At 47.2% G+C, this 19,501-nt stretch overlaps 1 protein-coding gene across 11 annotated transcripts in view; it reads right to left on the bottom strand.

Annotated features, from left to right (window-relative positions):
- TRAPPC10 (trafficking protein particle complex 10) overlaps positions 1-19,501 on the bottom strand; it is a 99,715-nt gene that overhangs the window by 9,331 nt on the left and 70,883 nt on the right. For 9 of the 11 annotated variants that reach the window (XM_021935443.2, XM_021935445.2, XM_021935448.2 and 6 more), the window contains 8 exons: positions 19,149-19,261; positions 14,306-14,820; positions 13,032-13,173; positions 10,272-10,496; positions 9,375-9,604; positions 7,761-7,861; positions 5,635-5,761; positions 3,430-3,600 (listed from right to left, as the gene is read on the bottom strand). In XM_021935443.2, coding sequence (XP_021791135.1) covers positions 3,430-3,600; positions 5,635-5,761; positions 7,761-7,861; positions 9,375-9,604; positions 10,272-10,496; positions 13,032-13,173; positions 14,306-14,820; positions 19,149-19,261 — 1,624 coding nt within the window. The remainder of the gene's footprint in view (positions 1-3,429; positions 3,601-5,634; positions 5,762-7,760; positions 7,862-9,374; positions 9,605-10,271; positions 10,497-13,031; positions 13,174-14,305; positions 14,821-19,148; positions 19,262-19,501) is intronic. The other 2 variants (XM_009202169.4, XM_021935452.2) reach the window with 2 other exon arrangements.

Genomic DNA, 19,501 nt, shown 5'->3' with positions numbered 1-19,501 from the left:
CTGCAACCTGGGTGACAGAGCAAGACTGTCTCAAAAAAAAAAATAATAAGATAAAAAAATAAAGCAAATTTCAGACAACCTGTTATTTTGCCCCATCTACTTCAGTATGCATTACTAAACACTAAGGCCTTTTTCTTACCAAAACACAAAGCTATTATTACAACTAGCAAAAGCAACAGGAATTCCTTGGTATAACCCAATTCAGTCCATAATCTGCTTTGTCCATGTTTTCTTTCCATAATCAACCTATTCTCAGTGGTTATTCAAACATGCTTAACATTCTACCACCACCCATGGCGAACAATCACAACTCATCCGCCACCGCAAAGATGAAAAAGGGCTCGCGCAGCTCCACTTCTGAAGGGAAGCGGGTGTGTGCACACGCGTGCATGTGTGTAATACAGTATTACTTGACTTAAAAGTGTTCTATTGGCATTGTAAAACGTTCAAAGAAGATATTTCAGTATATTAAGAAGTGTCTGTCTGGAGTCTGAGGCCAAGATGAAGTCGTCTGCTGGGAGTTCACAGCCTAAACAGCAGTCCTGAGCGTGGCCTTTCTAGGTGATCTCCTACCAAATCCCCAATTACCTCTGTTCGGACATGGGACAAACTCCCACCAGTCTCAACAGGGGCCATGCTGGGACTTCCTGATGTTCTCGAGCCACAGGGCAGAAAAGATCCCAAATACACAGATGCAAAAATGCCAGCCATGGGCCCGGATACCCGTAGGTCCTGGGAACTGAAGCAGTGGAATGCTGTGCTAGAGGTCCCTGAAATACCTCCTCCTTCTGAGAAGCTTCTGGCTGGAGCACAGTGTGAATGTTTCTGAATCCAGCAAAGAATGCAGACTTGCCTAAGGGCTTGAAGGACACCCAGAGTTGCAGTAGGACAAAGTGGGGTGTGCTGAGACCTGCGTGTGCCTGAACACTGCTCTCAGCTGCATCTGGGAAGGAGAGTGGCTGGGGGAAAGCACAGCCCAGGGTGAGTAGCAGGGGCCTCACCTGGCAGCACCTGGAGCTCAGGCACAGTGACCAGAACCGCAGAGCCTCTTCAGAGCGACACGCGAGCACTTATGGCCAGCTGGTCTCTGACAGCGAGGCCAGGGTCACCCCACAGGGAGGAAAGCATCGTTATGACAGATGGGATAGGGACAGCTGATGGGTCACTTGAAAAGAACAAATTTGGACCCTACCTCTTACCATACACAAAGTTAAGTCAAAGTAGATCACAGACCTAAATATAAGTGCTGAAATTACGAACATCTTGGAAGAAAATGCAGGAGAAAATCTTTTTGACCAAAGGCAATGATTTTCTAGGTCCAAAGCAAAAAATTCAAGCAATAAAACAGAGAGTTGAATTGGATTTCATCAAAGTTTAAAACTTTTCTGCTTCAAAGGACAACAAATGGAAGAAAATATTTGCAAATCATACGTAAGGACCTGGTACCTAGGATATATAAAGAACTTACAATTCAATAATAAAAAACAAATAACCCTATTTAAACATGGGGAAAGAAGTTGAACAGACATCCTTCCAAAGAAGGCAGAAAAATGGACCACATGCCCACGAGAAGCAGCACAACATCACTAGCCACTGGGAAAACGCCCGCCAACTGGAACGGCCACAACCAAAAACACAGTGAGACAAGTGCTGGCAGGACACACAGAAGCTGGGACTCTCTGGGTCCCAGCTGGAATCTACTATGTTGCTGGTGGGAATGTAGAGCCCTCTGGAAAACGTTTGGCAGTTGCTCAAAAAGCTAACCATAGAGTTACCCATATGACCCAGAAATTCCACTCAGGTCTTTACCAGGAGAATTGAATAGATATGGTCCCATAAAAACCCATACTTTGGGCCGAGCATGGTGGCTCACGCCTGTAATCCCAGCACTTTGGGAGGCCGAGGTGGGTGGATCACGAGGTCAGGAGTTCAAGACCAGCCTGGCCAAGATGGTGAAACCTCATATCTACTAAAAATACAAAAAATTAGCCAGGCATGGTGGCACGCGCCTGTAATCCCAGCTACTCCAGAGGCTGAGGCAGAGAACTGCTTAAACCTAGAGGGGTGGAGGGTGCAGTGAGCCAAGATTACGCCACTGCACTCCAGCCTGGGAGACAGAGCAAGACTCTGTCTCAAAAAAACAAAAACAAAAACAAAAAAAACCTGTACTTTGGCCGGGCGCAGTGGCTCACATCTGTAATCCCAGCACTTTGGGAGGCCAAGGCAGGTAGATCACCTCAGGTTGGGAGTTTGAGACCAGCCTGACCAACATGGAGAAAGCCCGTCTCTACTAAAAACGCAAAAAATTAGCTGGGTGTGGTGGTGCATGCCTGTAATCCAGCTACTCGGGAGGCTGAGGCAGGAGAATTGCTTGCACCTGGGAGGCAGAGGTTGCGGTGAGCTGAGATCGTGCCATTGCACTCAAGCCTGGCAACAAGAGCAAAACTCTGTCTCAGAAAAATAAATAAATAAAAAGAAAAATCATGAGCCAGGTGTGGTGACACATGCCTGTGGTCCCAGCTGCTCGGCAGGCTGAGGTGGGAAGATCATGGGCCCAGAAGGTCCAGGCTGCATGAGCTATGATTGTGCCACTGCACTGCAGCCTGGGGGACAGAGTGAGACCCTGTCTCATAAATAAATAAATTATTTATATATAAATTATTATAATATATACTATTATTTAATAATTTGTGATTTTATTTATTCATTTAAATGTATTAAATAAGGCATTATATAAAACATGAAGGTCAAAACAATTTGTCTTGTTTGGAAGAAGATAGAAAAAAACTGCTAATATCAAAACTATAAAGACAAACACTTCAAATCAACATGGTTTGACAATTTCAAACAGTAAAGAGAAGAAAAGGAAGTATCACAAAATTGTAAAACATTAAGTCGAATAATCTCCCTAAAGGAACACAGCACACACCTCTACCTACTCACCTAGCTCAAGGCTACTCTTCATTCCACACTCAAATTGGCTTCTAAAACATGATGCACAAGTTCTAAGAAAATCTTCACAATATTCAGCTAGCAAGTTTTCAGCTTTTCTTTGAAAAACTAGAGATATGCCTTAGAAAGCAATGCCCCCGAAGATGAAATGACTCCAAGAAATATTTCCAGGGAGTTACTAAGTCAACATGAGAAAGGGAAAAGGAAGAAAAAAGGAGTCTTTGGGCCTTCCAAATGACAAACACTCCTCTTAGAGATGCCCCCAGGAGTGTGGGCATCTCAGATGTGTCACTTGAGAAGGACCTGGGGTTCTAAAATAAAGACAGTCGATGATTCAACTACCCCAGCAACTGTTTTTCTCCAGCTGCTCCTTCATTATGTTGGCAGAAGCTGTCTATTCAGTTCTTCAGATTATAAAGAACATAATGCCACCTTTCATTTTTCCACCCCACCCTCCCAAAATAATACATCACTTACAAAAAAATTTTCCACTTTAAATTCATAAGTATACGGCTTTAAGGAGATAGACAGCTGTTCCTCAGAAGCTGGGGAAAATCCAACAGAGAACCGGCAATGCAGAGAAGGGGGAGGCTCTTCTGTCCACTTGAGTTCCCAGACGAAGAACACTGACTGCTTGCTGTAGATGGGCTGGAAAGAGAGTCGGGGGTCACTGTTCACACAGCACCATCACCGCAAAGACAACACAGACACTGCAGCGAAACACATGCCATGCGAAGGGTGCTGAGCAGACACCATGGGCAGGCCTCTGCCTCACAGCACGCCTGTGCACGCTGCTTTAGGCCCCACAGCACCTGTCCCTGCCCTAATTCCCTTTGCCTGGCCTTGTCCCAGCAGAAGATTGTACAAAATTGGTAAATCTTTAATTTCTTATGATTCCATAAGTTTTATATCATATGAGATCATTAAAAAGTAGCTTAATTTTTTTTTTTTTTCCTTTTTGAAACGGAGTCTCCCTCTGTCGCCCAGGCTGGAGTGCAGTGACATGATCTCGGCTCACTGCAACTTCTGCCTCCTGGGTTCAAGTGATTCTCCTGTGTCGGCCTCCCGAGTAGCTGGGATTACAGAAGCATGCCACCATGCCCAGCTAACTTTTTTTTTTATTTTAGTAGAGATGGGGTTTCCCCGTGTTGCCCAAGAGGGTCTTGAATTCCTAAGCTCAGGCAATCCACCTGCCTCGGCCTCCCAAAGTGCTTGGATTACAGGTGTGAGCCACCGCGCCCCATCAATTTTTTTTTCCCCTTTTTTTAGAGACAGGGTCTCACTCTGTCACCCAGGCTGGAGTGCCATGGCGTGATCACAGCTCACTGCAGCCCAACCTCCCAGGTTCAAGAGATCTTCTCACCTCAGCTTCCTGGGTAGCTGGGAATACAAGTGTGTGCCACCATGCCTGACTAATTTTTGTATTTGTAGAGATGGGGTTTGCTATGTTGCTCAGCCTGATCTCAAACTCCTGAGCTCAAGTGATCCACCCACCTGGTCCTTCCAAAATGTTGGAATCACAGGTGTGAGCCACCATGCCCAAAGGATATTAATGGATATTAATTAATATATAGCATATCCCATGCAGCTCCAAAACAGGGGAATATATCATCAATTAATTTAAAAGTACATCTTGGCTAGAGGTGGTGGCTCATGGCTGTAATCCCAACACTTTAGGAGGCCAAGGTGGGTGGTTCACCTGAGGTCAGCAGTTCAAGACCAGCCTGACCAACATGGTGAAACCACGGCTCTATTAAAAATACAAAAATTAGCTGGGTGTGTTGGCGGGCGCCTGTAATCACAGCTACTCGGGAGGCTGAGACAGAAGAATTGCTTGAACCCAGGAGGCAGAGGTTGCAGTGAGGCAAGATCACACGATTGCATTCCAGGCTGGGTGACAAGAGCGAAACTCCATCTCCAAAAAAGATAAATAAAAATTTAAAAAACAAAATAAAAAGTAAGTCTTTACATCCAGCCAATTATTTTATATTTAAATTATTTTAGGAACCAGCACAACCTGATGTATGGGTTGAACACCGCTATTACATGTAGAGTCCACACCTAAAAGCACAGTGTCAAGCTCCAGGACTATCTGAAAGAGCTAACGGATTAGTGGGGGAGAATCCTTTGAAAATGCTGAAGATTCAGACATACATTAAGAAAGCCTTCGAGCTCTAAACACTCAGCATTTACTGCCTAAAAACATATGTGAAAAATCAACAGAAAAAGCAAGGTCAAGATTCAGCCAGGCAGCGAGGCATAAACAGAAAAAGCAAGGTCCAGATGCAGGCACGAGCATGGCTCTTTTACAAAGGCACCGACGTGTCGGGCACCATCGCTCTGGCACTGGCAGGCATCATGCTCCAGGCAGAGTGGAGCAGTGCCCATGCAATCAACAGTGCATTCAAACAGAAGCTTGTACCTGCACACATCTATGCATACAGTGGGACCAGTTTCAGATTTAATTCTTCTAAAAAGAAGAATTCATCCATCCAGCCACCCACTTACTCAGCAGCAAGCCCCGATCCAGCCTCAGGGCAGCCGGAGGAGCTGCACAGGAGCCTTTACTCATCAGCAGTGCAGCTGTTCTGTCTAAAGGCTCGATCGCAACACATACTACAGCATTTCCGTACACGCCGGTTCTCTGTTGAGAAGTTATGCTCAGGTCTACATAATGTTTACCTGCTGGGACTGCGTGTTCAGTGGTACTAGTTGCAGGTCGGTACTATCACTGGTATCTACAAGATAACTATCTGACAGCTGAAAGTCAAGTTCTGACAAATTCTGGACACAAACTTGAACATATTTCCTAAAGCGGAAAAACAAGAAGTATTATTTTGATATGTAAGAACTTTATTAAATATATCTTAGCTTTGTTAAGGAGACCCTCTCTGTCTAGGGAATCAAAAAAGCAGCAAAGCAAAGTAAGCTACGTTGTTGCATATGTTTCTCCTTCAGATTTCACACCAAAAAGTGTCAGAAAAAAATAAACCTTTTTGGCTGGACACGGTGGCCCACGCCTGTAATCCCAGCACTTTGGGAGGCCAAGGTGGGCAGATTATGAGGTCAGGAGATCGAGACCATCCTGGCCAACATGGTGAAACCCCATCTCTATTAAAAATACAAAAATTAGCCAGACATGGTGGCACGTGTCTGTAATTCTGTAATCCCAGCTACTGAGGAGGCTGAGGTATGAGAATCGCTTGAACCCAGGAGGCAGAGGTTGCAGTGAGCTGAGATCGTGCCACTGCACTCCAGCCTGGTGACAGGGTGAGACTCCGTCTCAAAAAAATAACAAATAATAATAAACAAACATTTTTAAAGAGGCGATTTCTGTGAGGAAATGGAAGAAAGAATATAGTTTCTGACCAGCCTTATTATAAAGTGATCATGGCTGGTCACCCTCACTGGCCTATGGGGAGCCACAGGGAGAGAGCAGCGGCCCTCCTCATTAGAGGTAAAGACTCTCCATTGAGAGATGAAAGGCGGGGCTTATCTCCATTTCCATTACATGCAAAGCTTTGAAAAATAATAATAATAGTTATTATTTTTTGAGACAGAGTATTGCTCTTGTCGCCCAGGCTGGAGTGCAATGGCACGATCTTGGCTCAATGCAACCTCCACCTCCCGGGTTCAAGCAATTCTCCTGCCTCAGTCTCCAGAGTAGCTGGGATTACAGGTGCATACCACCATGCCCAGCTCATTTTTGTATTTTTAGTAGAGATGGGGTTTTGCTATGTTGGTCAGGCTGGTGTTGAACTCCTGACCTCGTGATCCGCCTGCCTCGGCCTCCCAAAGTACTGGGATTACAGGCGTGAGCCACCGTGCCCAGATGAAAATTTTTTTAATAAGGTTCTTTTAGAGATTATTGATGTTTTTAACCATTAATATCTACAGCTCCCTTTGCTGTGATTTGAAGGGGAAGAAAAGCTGCTAGTATAATGTTCCATTCTAAACATGGTTCTGACATTTTTGTTTCCAAATTATCCAAACATCGTCAATGGATAAAAAGTTGCGGGCAGAGGCCAGGCCAGCATCCCGAGCGCAGTGATCAATGCTAGCACCGTCACTAAGGTGGGGCACCTGGACACCGTGGGCCCCCCATGCAGTCAACAGGAAGCACACAGCCCCGCCTGCCTCAAAGCAGAATCGGAGTCTACTCAAGCCTTTAGGGCGGCTGTTTTCCACTGAGGCAAGTCCGCCCCACCCAGAGGACACTGGGCAGTGTCTACAGACATCTGTGGCTGCCACACCTGGGGGTGGGGAGTGCTACTGGCATCTCGTGGGAGAGCCTGGGGTGCTGCTCAACACCCTACAGCACACAGGACAGCCCCTACAACAGAGTTATCTGGCCCAAAATGTCACTCATGCTGAGCTTAAAAGTTCCTGTTCTAGAGGTTGTAGGCAACTGACAAGAGATACAGGGACAGGGGAATTAGTTAAACAAATCCAGTCAGATCCAGAAAGGTAGGCCTCCAGAGGAAACCTGGCCTGCATGTGAATAAGTCGATGGCTTGAAAACAGGGAAGAAAGGATGAACAGAGATCTAGTGGTCTGATGGAGATTTTGGATCCCAAGTCACACAAACCAACTATAAAAGGTCATTTTCAGACAGTTGGGAAAATCTGAATATGAACTGGGTGTCATAGGACACCAGGGAATTGTAATTTTAAGAGACGAACAATGGCCTTGTGGTCACATAAGAAGACATCCTTTGTCATCACGAAGGCCAGCTTTGAACATTAGGAACCTCCGCTTAGAAGAGTCCTGGGAAACCAGCCAGGGCCTGCACACCACGTCTCTGTTACCGTGTTCCTGAAGACAGCAGGGCGTGCGTGGTCCTGAAGGGCACACTGAAGGTCAGTGCGATGACCGTGGAGTAGATGGACCACGGGCAGTCAATTGACACCTGAGGAGGAAGCACAAAGACACTCTCTGACCACTCGCCCGACGGACAGCACAGCCACCACCACTGCTGCCCAGATACACCTGCAGTGCCTGCCCACACCCTAGTCATTTTATTATGGCTTCCACCACTCGTTATCCAGGAAGCAAAGCCTTACCTAACACATACACAAACCAACGAGAAATAGCACACTAAGTCTAGAGACAAGAGAAACGAACACAGAACTGGCAAGACGTGCACCCGTCACCAGAATCACCTCAATGGCGGAAGAGCACAGCCGTCCCCTAAGCAACAGACCCACCTGCTGCTCCCATAAACGCAGGACCACAGAGCCATGTTTCAATGTGCACAGGGTTTTGACACAGTGCTTTCAGTCATATATTTCCAGATGACATTAGTCAATGAGTACTCCATATTTAATGAGTTATCTAAGCATTTAATCCATGTGAGGCTGAATATGTAACTGAAAACCAAATCAGTTTAGGGGCACAGGGAGGACAAAGATATTACATCCCTTAAGGGCAGGAATGAAGCAAGTCTCAAGCCTTATTCCCCACAGGGAAGAGGTGAATACCCCAGCACACAGCGTGCGTGCCACCAATGCCAGGGAAAAGCAGGATAACACGGCACACGGCACAGGTGCCGCCAGCGCCAGGGAACAGCGGGATACTCGGGCACCCGGTACAGGTGCCGCCAGTGCTAGGGAAGAGTGGGATACTCAGGCACACAGCACAGATGCTACCAGCGCTGCACGTTCCTGCTGAGCTGAGCGCTACCTTCGCGAATGGTGAACGTCTGTGTGAGTTAAGGGAAAGACACTTCCTAAGGTATCTTCAAAAACTGAACATTACAACCTTCTTCTTCAGGTGTGGACTTGTCTGGTAACTTCGTGCTTTGGAAAGAAGGCATTCCTTGCCCTTTTTCCCCCACTGCTCTTGGGCATCTACTGCGACCCTCGGGCTGTTTTAGAGACCTCAGGATTGATTTCTGGGCTACAAGACTTGAGCACACCCTGAGTAACATGATGTAGTGACACATTCCATGAGCTGATTTCCTATGGATCTGGGACCGAAATCACATCTTTCTCAAGTAACTGTCAATGAGTACCAGCACCAAAGCCTAAAACGAGACAGCTCCTCCCCGGCTGAGCTTATGATGTTTCAGTGGACAGACACCGAGGCACACATGACACAGTCCTCCTCTGGCCTCGTCACTGGTCAAATAGACATAACCCAAGTCTGATGCCCCTCATGCCTAGGCCGGCCCTAACCTCTTACAGGGAACTCCCTGGCCCCTGGAATTGAGAGGGAAAGGTAGAGCTGGCTTGCCTCTGTCCTTGCAAAAAATGCACCCCTTATCTAAGAAAGGGTGATTCACAGAACTGCTAACCACACGGCCAGGGCGTCAGGAATCGGAAGGAGCCAGGCTACCAGCAGGCATCACTACATTGCCTTTCCCAGCAGGTGGGCGGGCGGGGAGGCCCCACAAGCTAAGCTCCTCCACTGCCCCGACTCACTTTGTGGTCTGTGGTAACCATGCAGTGGCCAGTTTTCTGTTTGTCCTTATGCTTCCTGTGGGGCTCTGCCATCCCCAGCATGTCACTCTCCCCTCCGAGTGCTGGGGCTGAAGGTAAAGAGAGAACTTCCAGTTCAAATTCGATCACATGGTATGCAGGCGCAACAGGCAGACTGATGCTCGTGACCTTGTCGGAGGACTGAATCCGGAGCGCGGCATCAGAAGACTGTTCTGCGAAAGACAGAAAAAGTCACTTCAAAGCTGTTCTCTCGGTTTCACTTGTCCTTTTCCTTACAGCAGGTGATGGCCCAGCAGTGAGGCCACTGCTCAACCTCTCCCGCTCCTGCGCACCTGGCAGGCAAACCCAAGAACAAAGCCCCTAGGACAGAGCAGCCCAGTGTGAAAGCCGGCAGGCAGGAGCCCAGACCCATCATTGCTCACAAGCTGAAGACGGGAAAAGGACATTTCCCACAGGGCCCACCCAAGCCCTACGTTATGTCCCTGCATGACCTTCTCCCATTCCGTCTCATCTGCAGATCCACCCCCACCCCCAGGGGATCAGGGTCCTCCCCTTCCCCTTCTTCATGGCTGGGGCTGGGAGGATGGAGTGCTCAGGGCTCTCAGCAGCACCGACGAGGGCTGCTCTGCTTTTGCTTCTCGGGAGCAGGGCCGGCCCGGGGTGGACAGGGTCTGGCAGGCATCGCCGTGCAATGTGACGCCACATCTCCTATCCTCCGTCAGGCAAGCACTGCTCGGCCACTCAGCGTGTGAACCACTGTCGGTTTACCACCTCAAATGGGACCCCAGCACAGGCACCAGGCTATTGTGCTCCTATGGAACACTGACTCCAGACACTGTTGAGGGGCACTCAGCAGGACAGCAGCAAGGCCAGGCTCACCCTCACACCCACACAGCGCAGGGCAAGGTGGGCGTCCTCCTCGGGCCTGGGTGGTCGGCACCTCACCTCTCGTGTTGGAGTAGACCATGGCCCTGCTCTCCGCCTGGCACAGAATAAGCATGGCTTCTGCATTGCTCAGCTGCAGGCTGTCTCCATTCTTTATGGTATAATGGCCGGTAGTGACAGTGAACTTGACTTTCTGAGGAATGCCTGCCAGAAGGCTATCTAAAGGAAAAGAGATCACGGCTCAGCACCACTGCCAACCAGAAGACAGCAAGTCAGGGCCTACAATGGGGTGAAAAGGGGCTCTGTTTCTTTCATTTACTATGAAAGATTTGCTCCTTTGGGATCTCCATGAATTCCCTCTATTTCCATTCCCTTCTGCCCTAACTTTTCATCTCAATGATGTGGACCACAGGGCTGAAGGAGAACCTTGCTGGGGAAAAAAGAATTCTGTGAGTAAAGGAGTCTTATCCCCATCTGGGTTTAGCAAGTCAGGGATTATGATCATGACTGTGTCTCCGAGGGTCACAAAATTTGCCTGCCAATAAGCAGTAGGAGAGAATCAGATAATGAAGCTTAAGAAAAGACTGTAAACAAAACTTGACTGTGTTGGTGTTGTTCAAATATTCAAGACATTCTCTGGCTTTTTCAGCTTCAGGCCACAGGCTTTTGGGTTAAGAACAGTCAGCAGTCAGGTGGCCCCCCCTCACTCCCAGACAGCAGTGAGGGGCAGGAGTGAGCTGAGGCCTCTGAGAATCCTGTCGCAGGGAAGGCAGAAGGCAGGCAAGATACCAGGACTCGGGGGAGAGTGGACAGAGACAGCAGACACTAGGCGGGAAGCAGGAGCCAGGCCATGAGCGTGGCACTGCAGACACTGGGCCATGGGGAGGACAGGGCCTGCTGGCTGGTGCTTCAGCTCCCCTGCAGGAATCAAGTTCAGCTTCTCTACACAATGTTCCGATGGAAGAATCACTGGAGAGACCGACTGCTGTGTCCCACATCTGACAGCCTTTGCTGGTGGCCATGCAAGAGGCACGAATGCGGAAAAATAGGGAGAATGGGGGAATAACAGAAAAATGCTCTTTGTGATTTTTTCTTCCAAATAGAAGAAACAGGCAAATAAATAAATTGTTCCTAGCCTGAACAAAGGAGACATTCACTCACTCTTGTTCAGTTGCCACATGTTCTGCAATCATTTGTTTACAGCAACTCCTTCCAATTTTAGAACTTATCAGAAAGGACAATAGCTTTGAATTTCTCAAATGCCATGCCAGATGGACAAGTTTAATCATCCCTTTCAAAGGAAAACTTTTTTTTTTTTTTAAGAGATGGAGTTTTGTTCTGTTACCCAGGGTGGAGAGCAGTGGCACAATCACAGCTCCCTGCAGCCTCAAACTCCTGGGTCAGGAAGCTGAGGCTCCAGCCTGCAGCTGGGACTACAGGCCATGGCGCATCACTACATCTGGCTAATTTACTTCATTTTTTAACTTTGTAGAGATGGGGTTTTGTCATCCTGCCCCGACTGGCTTGCCCATGCTGGTCTCAAAGTCTTGGCCTCCCAAAGTGCTGGGATCTGAGTATAGATCATAACTAAATCTAGTGTTTAGCATTTGAGATGTACTTCTAAGCAGGAAATTATATACACATTTATGAAACCGTGGTAGACATGAGCTGCTACTTGGCTAATGTGACCCTGTGAAACACACGTGTGGTCTTCAGCCCATTTCCAGGCGCACTAGCTCCCAAATTCCTCACAATCTCCTAAGTGATGTCTTTTTGTAGGCTAATGAGATGACTGGAGGCTGGCAGCTCCAAGGTAGCTTCAAGATGGGGACTGGTCACCAGAGTGACCAGGGCAGGATTAGAGGGTTGGGCCTTTCAGCAGTGCCACCCAACCTCCAGGGAGGAAAGAGGGGCTGAAGGTCAACTTGCTCATCAGTGGCCAGTGGTGTAATTGATCGTGCCTGTGTAATGTCGCTTCCATAAAAACCAAAGGACAGGGTCTGGAGAGCTTTCGGGCAGCTGAACACATGGAGATTCCTAGAGGGTGGCACCCAGGGAGGGCGTGGAAGCTCTGCATCCCTTTCCCCATACCTCATCCTCTGCACTTCTTCATCTATATCCTTTATAATAATCCAGTCAACGTGTTTCCCTGAGTTCTGTGAGCCGTTCTAACAAATTCTTCAACCCCTGAAAGGGGGTTGTGGGAGCCCTGATTTCTAGCTAGTCGGTCAGAAGCACAAGTAAAAGAACCCTGGGCTGGCAGCTGGCATGGGAAGTGGGGGACTGTCTTGGGGACTGAGCCCTCACCCTGTGACATCTGACACCAGCTCCAGTAGACAGGGTCAGAACAGAATTGCAGGACCCCGCTGCAGGGCTGACTGCTTGCTTGCTGGCAGGGGGAAATCCCTGCACATTTAGGTCCAGAAGTCCTCTGCACTGATTATTAGGTTGAGGGAGCCAATAGAAAAAACACCTTGAGTTTCTTTTTTCCACTCTCAGAGTTAATTCTTCTATGTTTCTTATTTTCAGATACAACCATGTTTATTAAATATGAAAAAGCAATTATAGGAAAGCAAATATTCAGATAAACAAAAGAGGAGTCGGCTAGTTCCCAGGCAAATTTCCCATTATGTTACCCAAAATACCTCTTAAAGGCAGACACGGCTAAAAACTACGAGAAGCCTGGCATCTCAGCAGGTCTCCTCAGAATCGCCCCTGCAGCGCACCTCCTGAAGGGCTGGGGACCACACTCACCAGCCAGCGGCTCCACGTGCAGCTGGGGCTCCTGCGAGTACACGTCGTACTGCACAATGGGGTAGATGTGAGGGAGGACGAACCACACGGAGCCCACCGAGGCGCACAGCTGCCTGAGTGTGTATGTTCCAGGTTCCTTGGCCTAGAGTCAAAACATCAGGCATCTGAAACCACGTCAGCCCAGTTTTGTAGTTAGGAGCTCCCTGCGGTAGTGCTGTGCTGTATTCTCTCTCAACTACAGAAAGGCCTGTACTTCCTTCTCTCTTGTACCCCCTGCTCTTGTGCCCAAACCTCTGAGGGCCTCTTCAGAAGGCCCTCAGAATCTCTCAATTCATGATTTTCTGAGTAACTGATGCTTAAATTTAACTTTAATAAGGTATTTTCAACTTTATAAACTGTATTTGTGGCATTCTTTTTTTTCTGTGAGACAGAGTCTCGCTCCGTCGCCCAGGCTGGAGTGCAGTGGCGCCATCTCGGCTCACTGCAAGCTCCGTCTCCCGGGTTCACTCCATTCTCCTGCCTCAGCCTCCCGAGTAGCTGGGACTACAGGCGCCGCCACCATGCCCGGCTAGTTTTTTGTATTTTTAGTAGAGACGGGGTTTCACCGTGTTAGCCAGGATGGTCTCGATCTCCTGACCTCGTGATCCGCCCGCCTTGGCCTCCCAAAGTGCTGGGATTGTAGGCGTGAGCCACCGTGCTGGCCTGTGGCATTTTCTTTGACAGGTGTATTTAGTAGAGACATTCAGCAGAGATTTAAGCCCTGCTCTAGACTAAAAGCGTGACAAACAGCTGTACTTTCCACAGGCCAAATCCTGTTAGGTTAGTGCAACTTACAGGACATCCTGTGTCAGAGAAAACTTCATGTTAGAGTGGGTGAGAAACACCAGTTTTGACACCCAGCCAGCCACAAAGGGAAAATAAGGTTGAGCGGGAAAGTGTACCACCTTCTTGAAACCTCATTTTAACGAGGGTGTATATTTTCATACGCAAGGGGAAAAGCTAACTGAATCCAATAATCCAATGAGTTAAAAAGCTAACTTAATCTAAGAACAAATATCTATGTTAAGAACTTCACTCAAAATGTATCGACTGTCAGAAAATTGTATAGATACGAAAGAAAACATCAGTGTATTTTTGTATAAGGATAGAGACAAAAACAGGGTCAGGAGAACGAAGGACTCTACTCAGTTCTCACCACACTCCAGACAGTTCCTGCAAGCTCCATGGCCCTTCTTCACAAACTTGAAAGTCAAGTTCCCACCCGGAACGCATACCTGAGTCCTGAAGGTTATCTGGTTGGCCCCTGGTTCCAGGGTCACGTGGCTGCACCTCAGCACGTGGGCCCCCTCCTCCAGAGCCACCCCTGAGGGCATCTCTAGAGAGGAGCTGCTCTCCTGCCTTCTCAGGAGCATGTGGACGTTTCTGCAGATAATCCCGGTCGTGTTCAAGGAGTTATCAGATGGGCTTCTCTCAAACATCTCATACAGCTCCAGGGCGGGCAAACTGTTTTGGGATACAGGGAAAGGTGCGGTCTCGGGTGGAAAGTTAATGATCCCGTTGGACGTCTTGTGCTTCGTAAGCCACTCCGCAGTCTTCCGGTAGCTGTTTTTCTCAATGCTGAAGTGGACATTGACCACAATCTGCTCCACATGAACGGGCACAGGCATCTGGCTGTACATGGTTATCTCAATGCACAGAACACCGCCCACGTGGACCACGGCATTGGAGGGATCAAAATGGAGATCTCGCAGTTGTGCAAAGGACTGCATGGGTAGCACTATCTTATGACCTGTAAACAGACATTATCGTAACTTACTCCCCAGGTCACACTTCCTGGCAGTAAGCGGCAGCAGGCCGTGGACACAGTAAGATTACTGAGAGCGTACTGGAGCAAGCAGCAGTGACGTGCAGAACAGCCAAGCCCAGCCTCTTGCCATCTTCACACCCCCCAAAAGTTATTGTGTCAAAAGCAAAATATTAACAAATACCTACGTAATGCCTAGAAATCATAAAATGTACAGAAGTTAACCTTCTCAAGTCTGCTTTGACAAACTTAAGAGAAATACAGGTCAACTACCTCTCAATTCCAAACTAAAATTTGTAAATAGCCTAATTTCTAGAGCTCTTTTCAAGAGATTCCAGTATTTTCTCACCTACTTAAAAACATGCTCAGTGAAGATGCCCAAGTGCCCTGCTGTAATGTGGAAATAAACCCCAGGTGTTTGCCAGTCTACCAAGTCAGCCGATTAAACAAGGACCCCTTTGTGCCCCCAGGCTCAGGACGGTAGCTACCAGCCAGGTCAGTCGCTGCTGAAGTGAGAGCCTAATGCTCTCTCTGGGCCCATCTCACTCTGACCAAACTGTAAGTACCCTAGTTTTGTCTAGAAAATCCACAAGGCTGCAGAACTGACCAGTTAAGTTTTTATTAAATATTCATCAACTAAAGGACTTGCCAAGACTGATGCCACAGATCATGAGAAACAGTAAACAATTGTGGAATATTTTATTCATATAGAGATACCAAAGAACGTTGGCAGGAAAATCACAACTCAAATAGTCTCAAATACAAAGCAGCAGATGTGGTCATGGCTCTAGCAACAATCAGTTTGGGCATGTTAAAGACTCTACAAAGCCAAACTAATGTCATGATGCTTCTGAGAAACCCATCCAGATGGATCTCGTTTCCCCCTTTCTTTGAGACAGGGTCTCGCTCTGTTGCCCAGGCAACAGTACAGCAGCACCATCCTGGCTCACTACAGCCCAGTCCTCCTGGGCTCAAGTGATCCTCCCACTTCAGCCTCCTGGGTAGCTGGGACTACAGGTGCCTGCCACCACACCTGGCTAACTTTTTGTAGAGACAGGGTTTCGCCATGTTGCCCAGGCTGGTCTCAAACTTCTGACCTCAAGTGATCTGCCTGCCCCGGCCTCCCAAAGTGCTGGGATTACAGGTGTGAGCCACCACACCAGGCCGCAGATGCCGATACATGAATACACGCCAGCAGTCAATAACCACATCAACCTGACCCTGAAACTTCTAGGAAAACTGGTTTTCAAGCAGTTAGTCATGGCTATGACTGAACTACTGTGTTCCCCAACTTGCATGTGCTGAAACGCTAACCCCCAACCTGATGGTATTTGGAACCGGGCTCTGCGAGGTGCCTGGGGTTAGATGAGATTGTGAGGGTGGGGCACGCATGATGAGATTACTGTCCTTTAAGAAGAGTCATCAGACAGCTTGCTCTCTCTTCTTTCCCACCATGTGAGGACAAGGCGAGAAGGCAGCTGTCTCCAACCAGGGAAGGGAGCCCTCACCAGAAACTGACCCTGCGGCACCCTGATAGCAGACTTCCAGCCTCCAGAACTGTGAGAAAGTAAACACCTGTTGTTTATGTTAGCCCGAGTAGAGTAACACAGTAACCACCTTAAATAAGCACACTTCAAAACTAAGGTGAGGAGCTCAGCTTCGCAATAAATTTAATCTTACCACACAGCATGATCTACAAGTATATTTTCCAAAACAATTAACGTGACTCTTAACTTCCATTTAGATGCTCCTATGAGGAAACACTGAGACAAATTCCAGAAGGCAGGCTAGCCTGTAGGACAACCGGCTTGGAGGACTCAGCAATGAAAGGACATGAAGCACTGACACAGGCCACAACACAGATGAGCCTTGAAAACATGACGGTCAGTCAAGAACTCAGCCACAAACCACCACACATTGGACCACGTGTGAAAGTTGTCAGAATCAAAAGGGAGTCACTTGTGCTAAAAAACAACAACAAAACCTTGACTAATAGAGCCAGAGAAGGCTATGAGGGGAGGACTCTCATGCATGAATGCGTGCTAACAAAAAACTTCACAAAGAGTCTGCAAACACCACAGCCTTGCAGAAAGGTCACTGCAACCTTATACGAAACACTCTTCCACCAAGACATCTGCTCAGCAACTGCTGTCCAACCCTGACTGGCGTCTCCCCGCTGATCCTTGCAGCCGAGAACCACCACCCCAAACCAGTGATGTAATCCTCATTTTCCCTTTAAAGCCCCTTCCTGAATATGCACATTGTTTACTATGGCCCGCATATGGCATTGCAATGCCCTATTTCCAAATAAATACCATTTTGTAGAGAGACTCCCTATGTGTACTATTTAGGTTGACAGATTCTACAGGTTGAGTATCCCTTATCCAAAATGACTGGGACCAGAAGCGTTCTAGATTTCTGATGGTTGTGAATCTGGGAATGTTTGCATGACATGCTGTTGAGCAGCCCTAATCTAAAACTCCAAAATGTTCCAATAAGCATTTCCTCTGAGAGTCATGCTGGTCCTCAAAAAATCTTGAATTTTAAAACACTGCAGATTTCCAGATTAGGGACACTCCACCTATATTTGTATGAAACATCCAGAATAGGAATCGAGAGAGAGATAGTAGATTCGTGGCTGCAGGAAGGGGGTGGCGGGGTTAAGTATGGCGTTTCTTTTTAGGGTGATAAATATGTTTCAAAATTGACTGTGGTGGCCAGGCACAGTGGCTCACACTTGTAATTCCAGCACTTTGGGAGACCGAGATGTATAGATTCCTTGAGCTCAGGAGTTAAAGACCAGCCTGGGCGATATGGCAAAACCCTGTCTCTACTAAAAATACAAAAATTAGCCAGGCGTGGTGGCGTGCTCCTGTAGTCCAAGCTACATGGGAGGTGGAAGCGGGAGGAGCAACTGAGCTCAAAAAGCAGAGGTTGCGGTGGGCTACAATAATGCCACTCCATGATTCTCTGGGTGACAGAGAAGACAAAAAATAGCTGGGTGTGGTTGCCACACCTGTGGTCCCTGCCACTTGGGAAGCCAAAGTAAGAAGATCTCTTGACTCCGCGAGGTTGAGGCTACAGTGAGCTGGGATCGCACCACTGCACTCCAGCCCAGGCGACAGAGCAAGATTGTCAAAAAGAAAAAAACAAAACAATACTGACTGTGGTAACAGTTGCACACATTTCTGAAACAGACTAAAAGCCATTGAATTATAAACTTCAAATGAGTGAAGTATGTAGTTTGTGAATATCACAATAATGCTGTTATATTTAAAAAAAAAAAAAGGCTCTGGTTTAAAAAGTGAAGAAAAAGATCAGGTGTGGTGGCTCATACCTGTCATCCCAGCCCTTTGGGAGGTTGAGGTGGATGGATCACCTGAGGTCAGAAGTTTGAGACCAGCCTGGCCAACAGAGCGAAACACTGTCTTTACTAAAAATACAAAAAATTAGCAGGGATGGTGGCAGGTGCCCACAATCCCAACTACTTGGGAGGCTGAGGCAGGAGAATTGCTTGAACCCGGAAGATGATGGTTGAGGTGACCAATATCACACAATTGCACTCCAGCTTGAACGACAGAGCGAGACTCTGTCTTTAAAAAAAAAAAAAAAAAAAAAAGAAGAAGAAGAAGAAAAAGAAAAAGAGATGGGAAGAACTTTTTTTTTTTGAGATGGAGTCTCGCTCTGTTTCCCAGGCTGGAGTGCAGTGGCATGACCTCGATTCACTGCAAGCTCCGCCTCCTGGGCTCACACCATTCTCCTGCCTCAGCCTCCTAAGTAGCTGGGACTACAGGCGCCCGCCACCACGCCCGGCTAATTTCTTTTTGTATTTTTAGTAGAGATGGGGTTTCACCGTGTTAGCCAGGATGGCTACGATCTCCTGACCTTGTGATCCGCCCACTTCCAAAGTGCTGGGATTACAGGCAGAACTTTTTTTTTAAATTAAAAGAGAACTGAGATCTAACAACCACATGTAATATGTGATATCCTGTTGGACTCTATTAAAAATGATTTATAAAAATATTTTAAGACAATTAGGGAAATGTGAATATGGCCTACTTAGTAGATATCAGAACCTTATTAATTCTTTGGGTGTGGTTAAGAGACTGTCCTTATATTTAGAAGATCCAATGTGGTCTAGAGTTTGGCTTTAAGCAAAAAGAAAAAAAGTCAAGTGAAAGACATAGATACATGTTAGCTACACAGCAAAATGTTAGCAATTGTTTACTCTCAAGTGGCTGGTATATCTTGTATCCTTTTTACTTCCTAATGTTTGAAAATATTCCTAGTAAAGTTTTAAGAACTGGTCTTACCTGGGTTGTCTGATGGCTGGCTGGCAAAGTCAAGTATCTCCTGGCAGAAGTGCTTGCGCTCCTCTTCAGTGAGGTGGTGGTCACTGGCTAAAAGGCTGCTGGTCTGCAGGTAGCTGGAGTGGAGAGGTAAGGAGCGTGGAGAGGCTCATACTGAGGAGTGTGGGGCAAAGTGGATGCAAAGCCTCCTACAGCCTTCACAGAGCTTCAAAAGCCAAAGGGCTTTTTTTTTTTTTTTAAGTTACTAGGACTCAAAATTAGATTATAAAAATTGACTAGATATTTCATTAATTCTCTATACAATATATATGTATAAGGTAGGACTTTTCTCTCCTTAATAATAGATGACAATGAAA

The sequence above is a fragment of the Papio anubis genome, chromosome 4 (assembly GCF_008728515.1).
Source record: "Papio anubis isolate 15944 chromosome 4, Panubis1.0, whole genome shotgun sequence".
Classification (NCBI taxonomy): Eukaryota; Metazoa; Chordata; class Mammalia; order Primates; family Cercopithecidae; genus Papio; species Papio anubis.
This window is presented reverse-complemented; position numbering and strand designations above follow the sequence as displayed.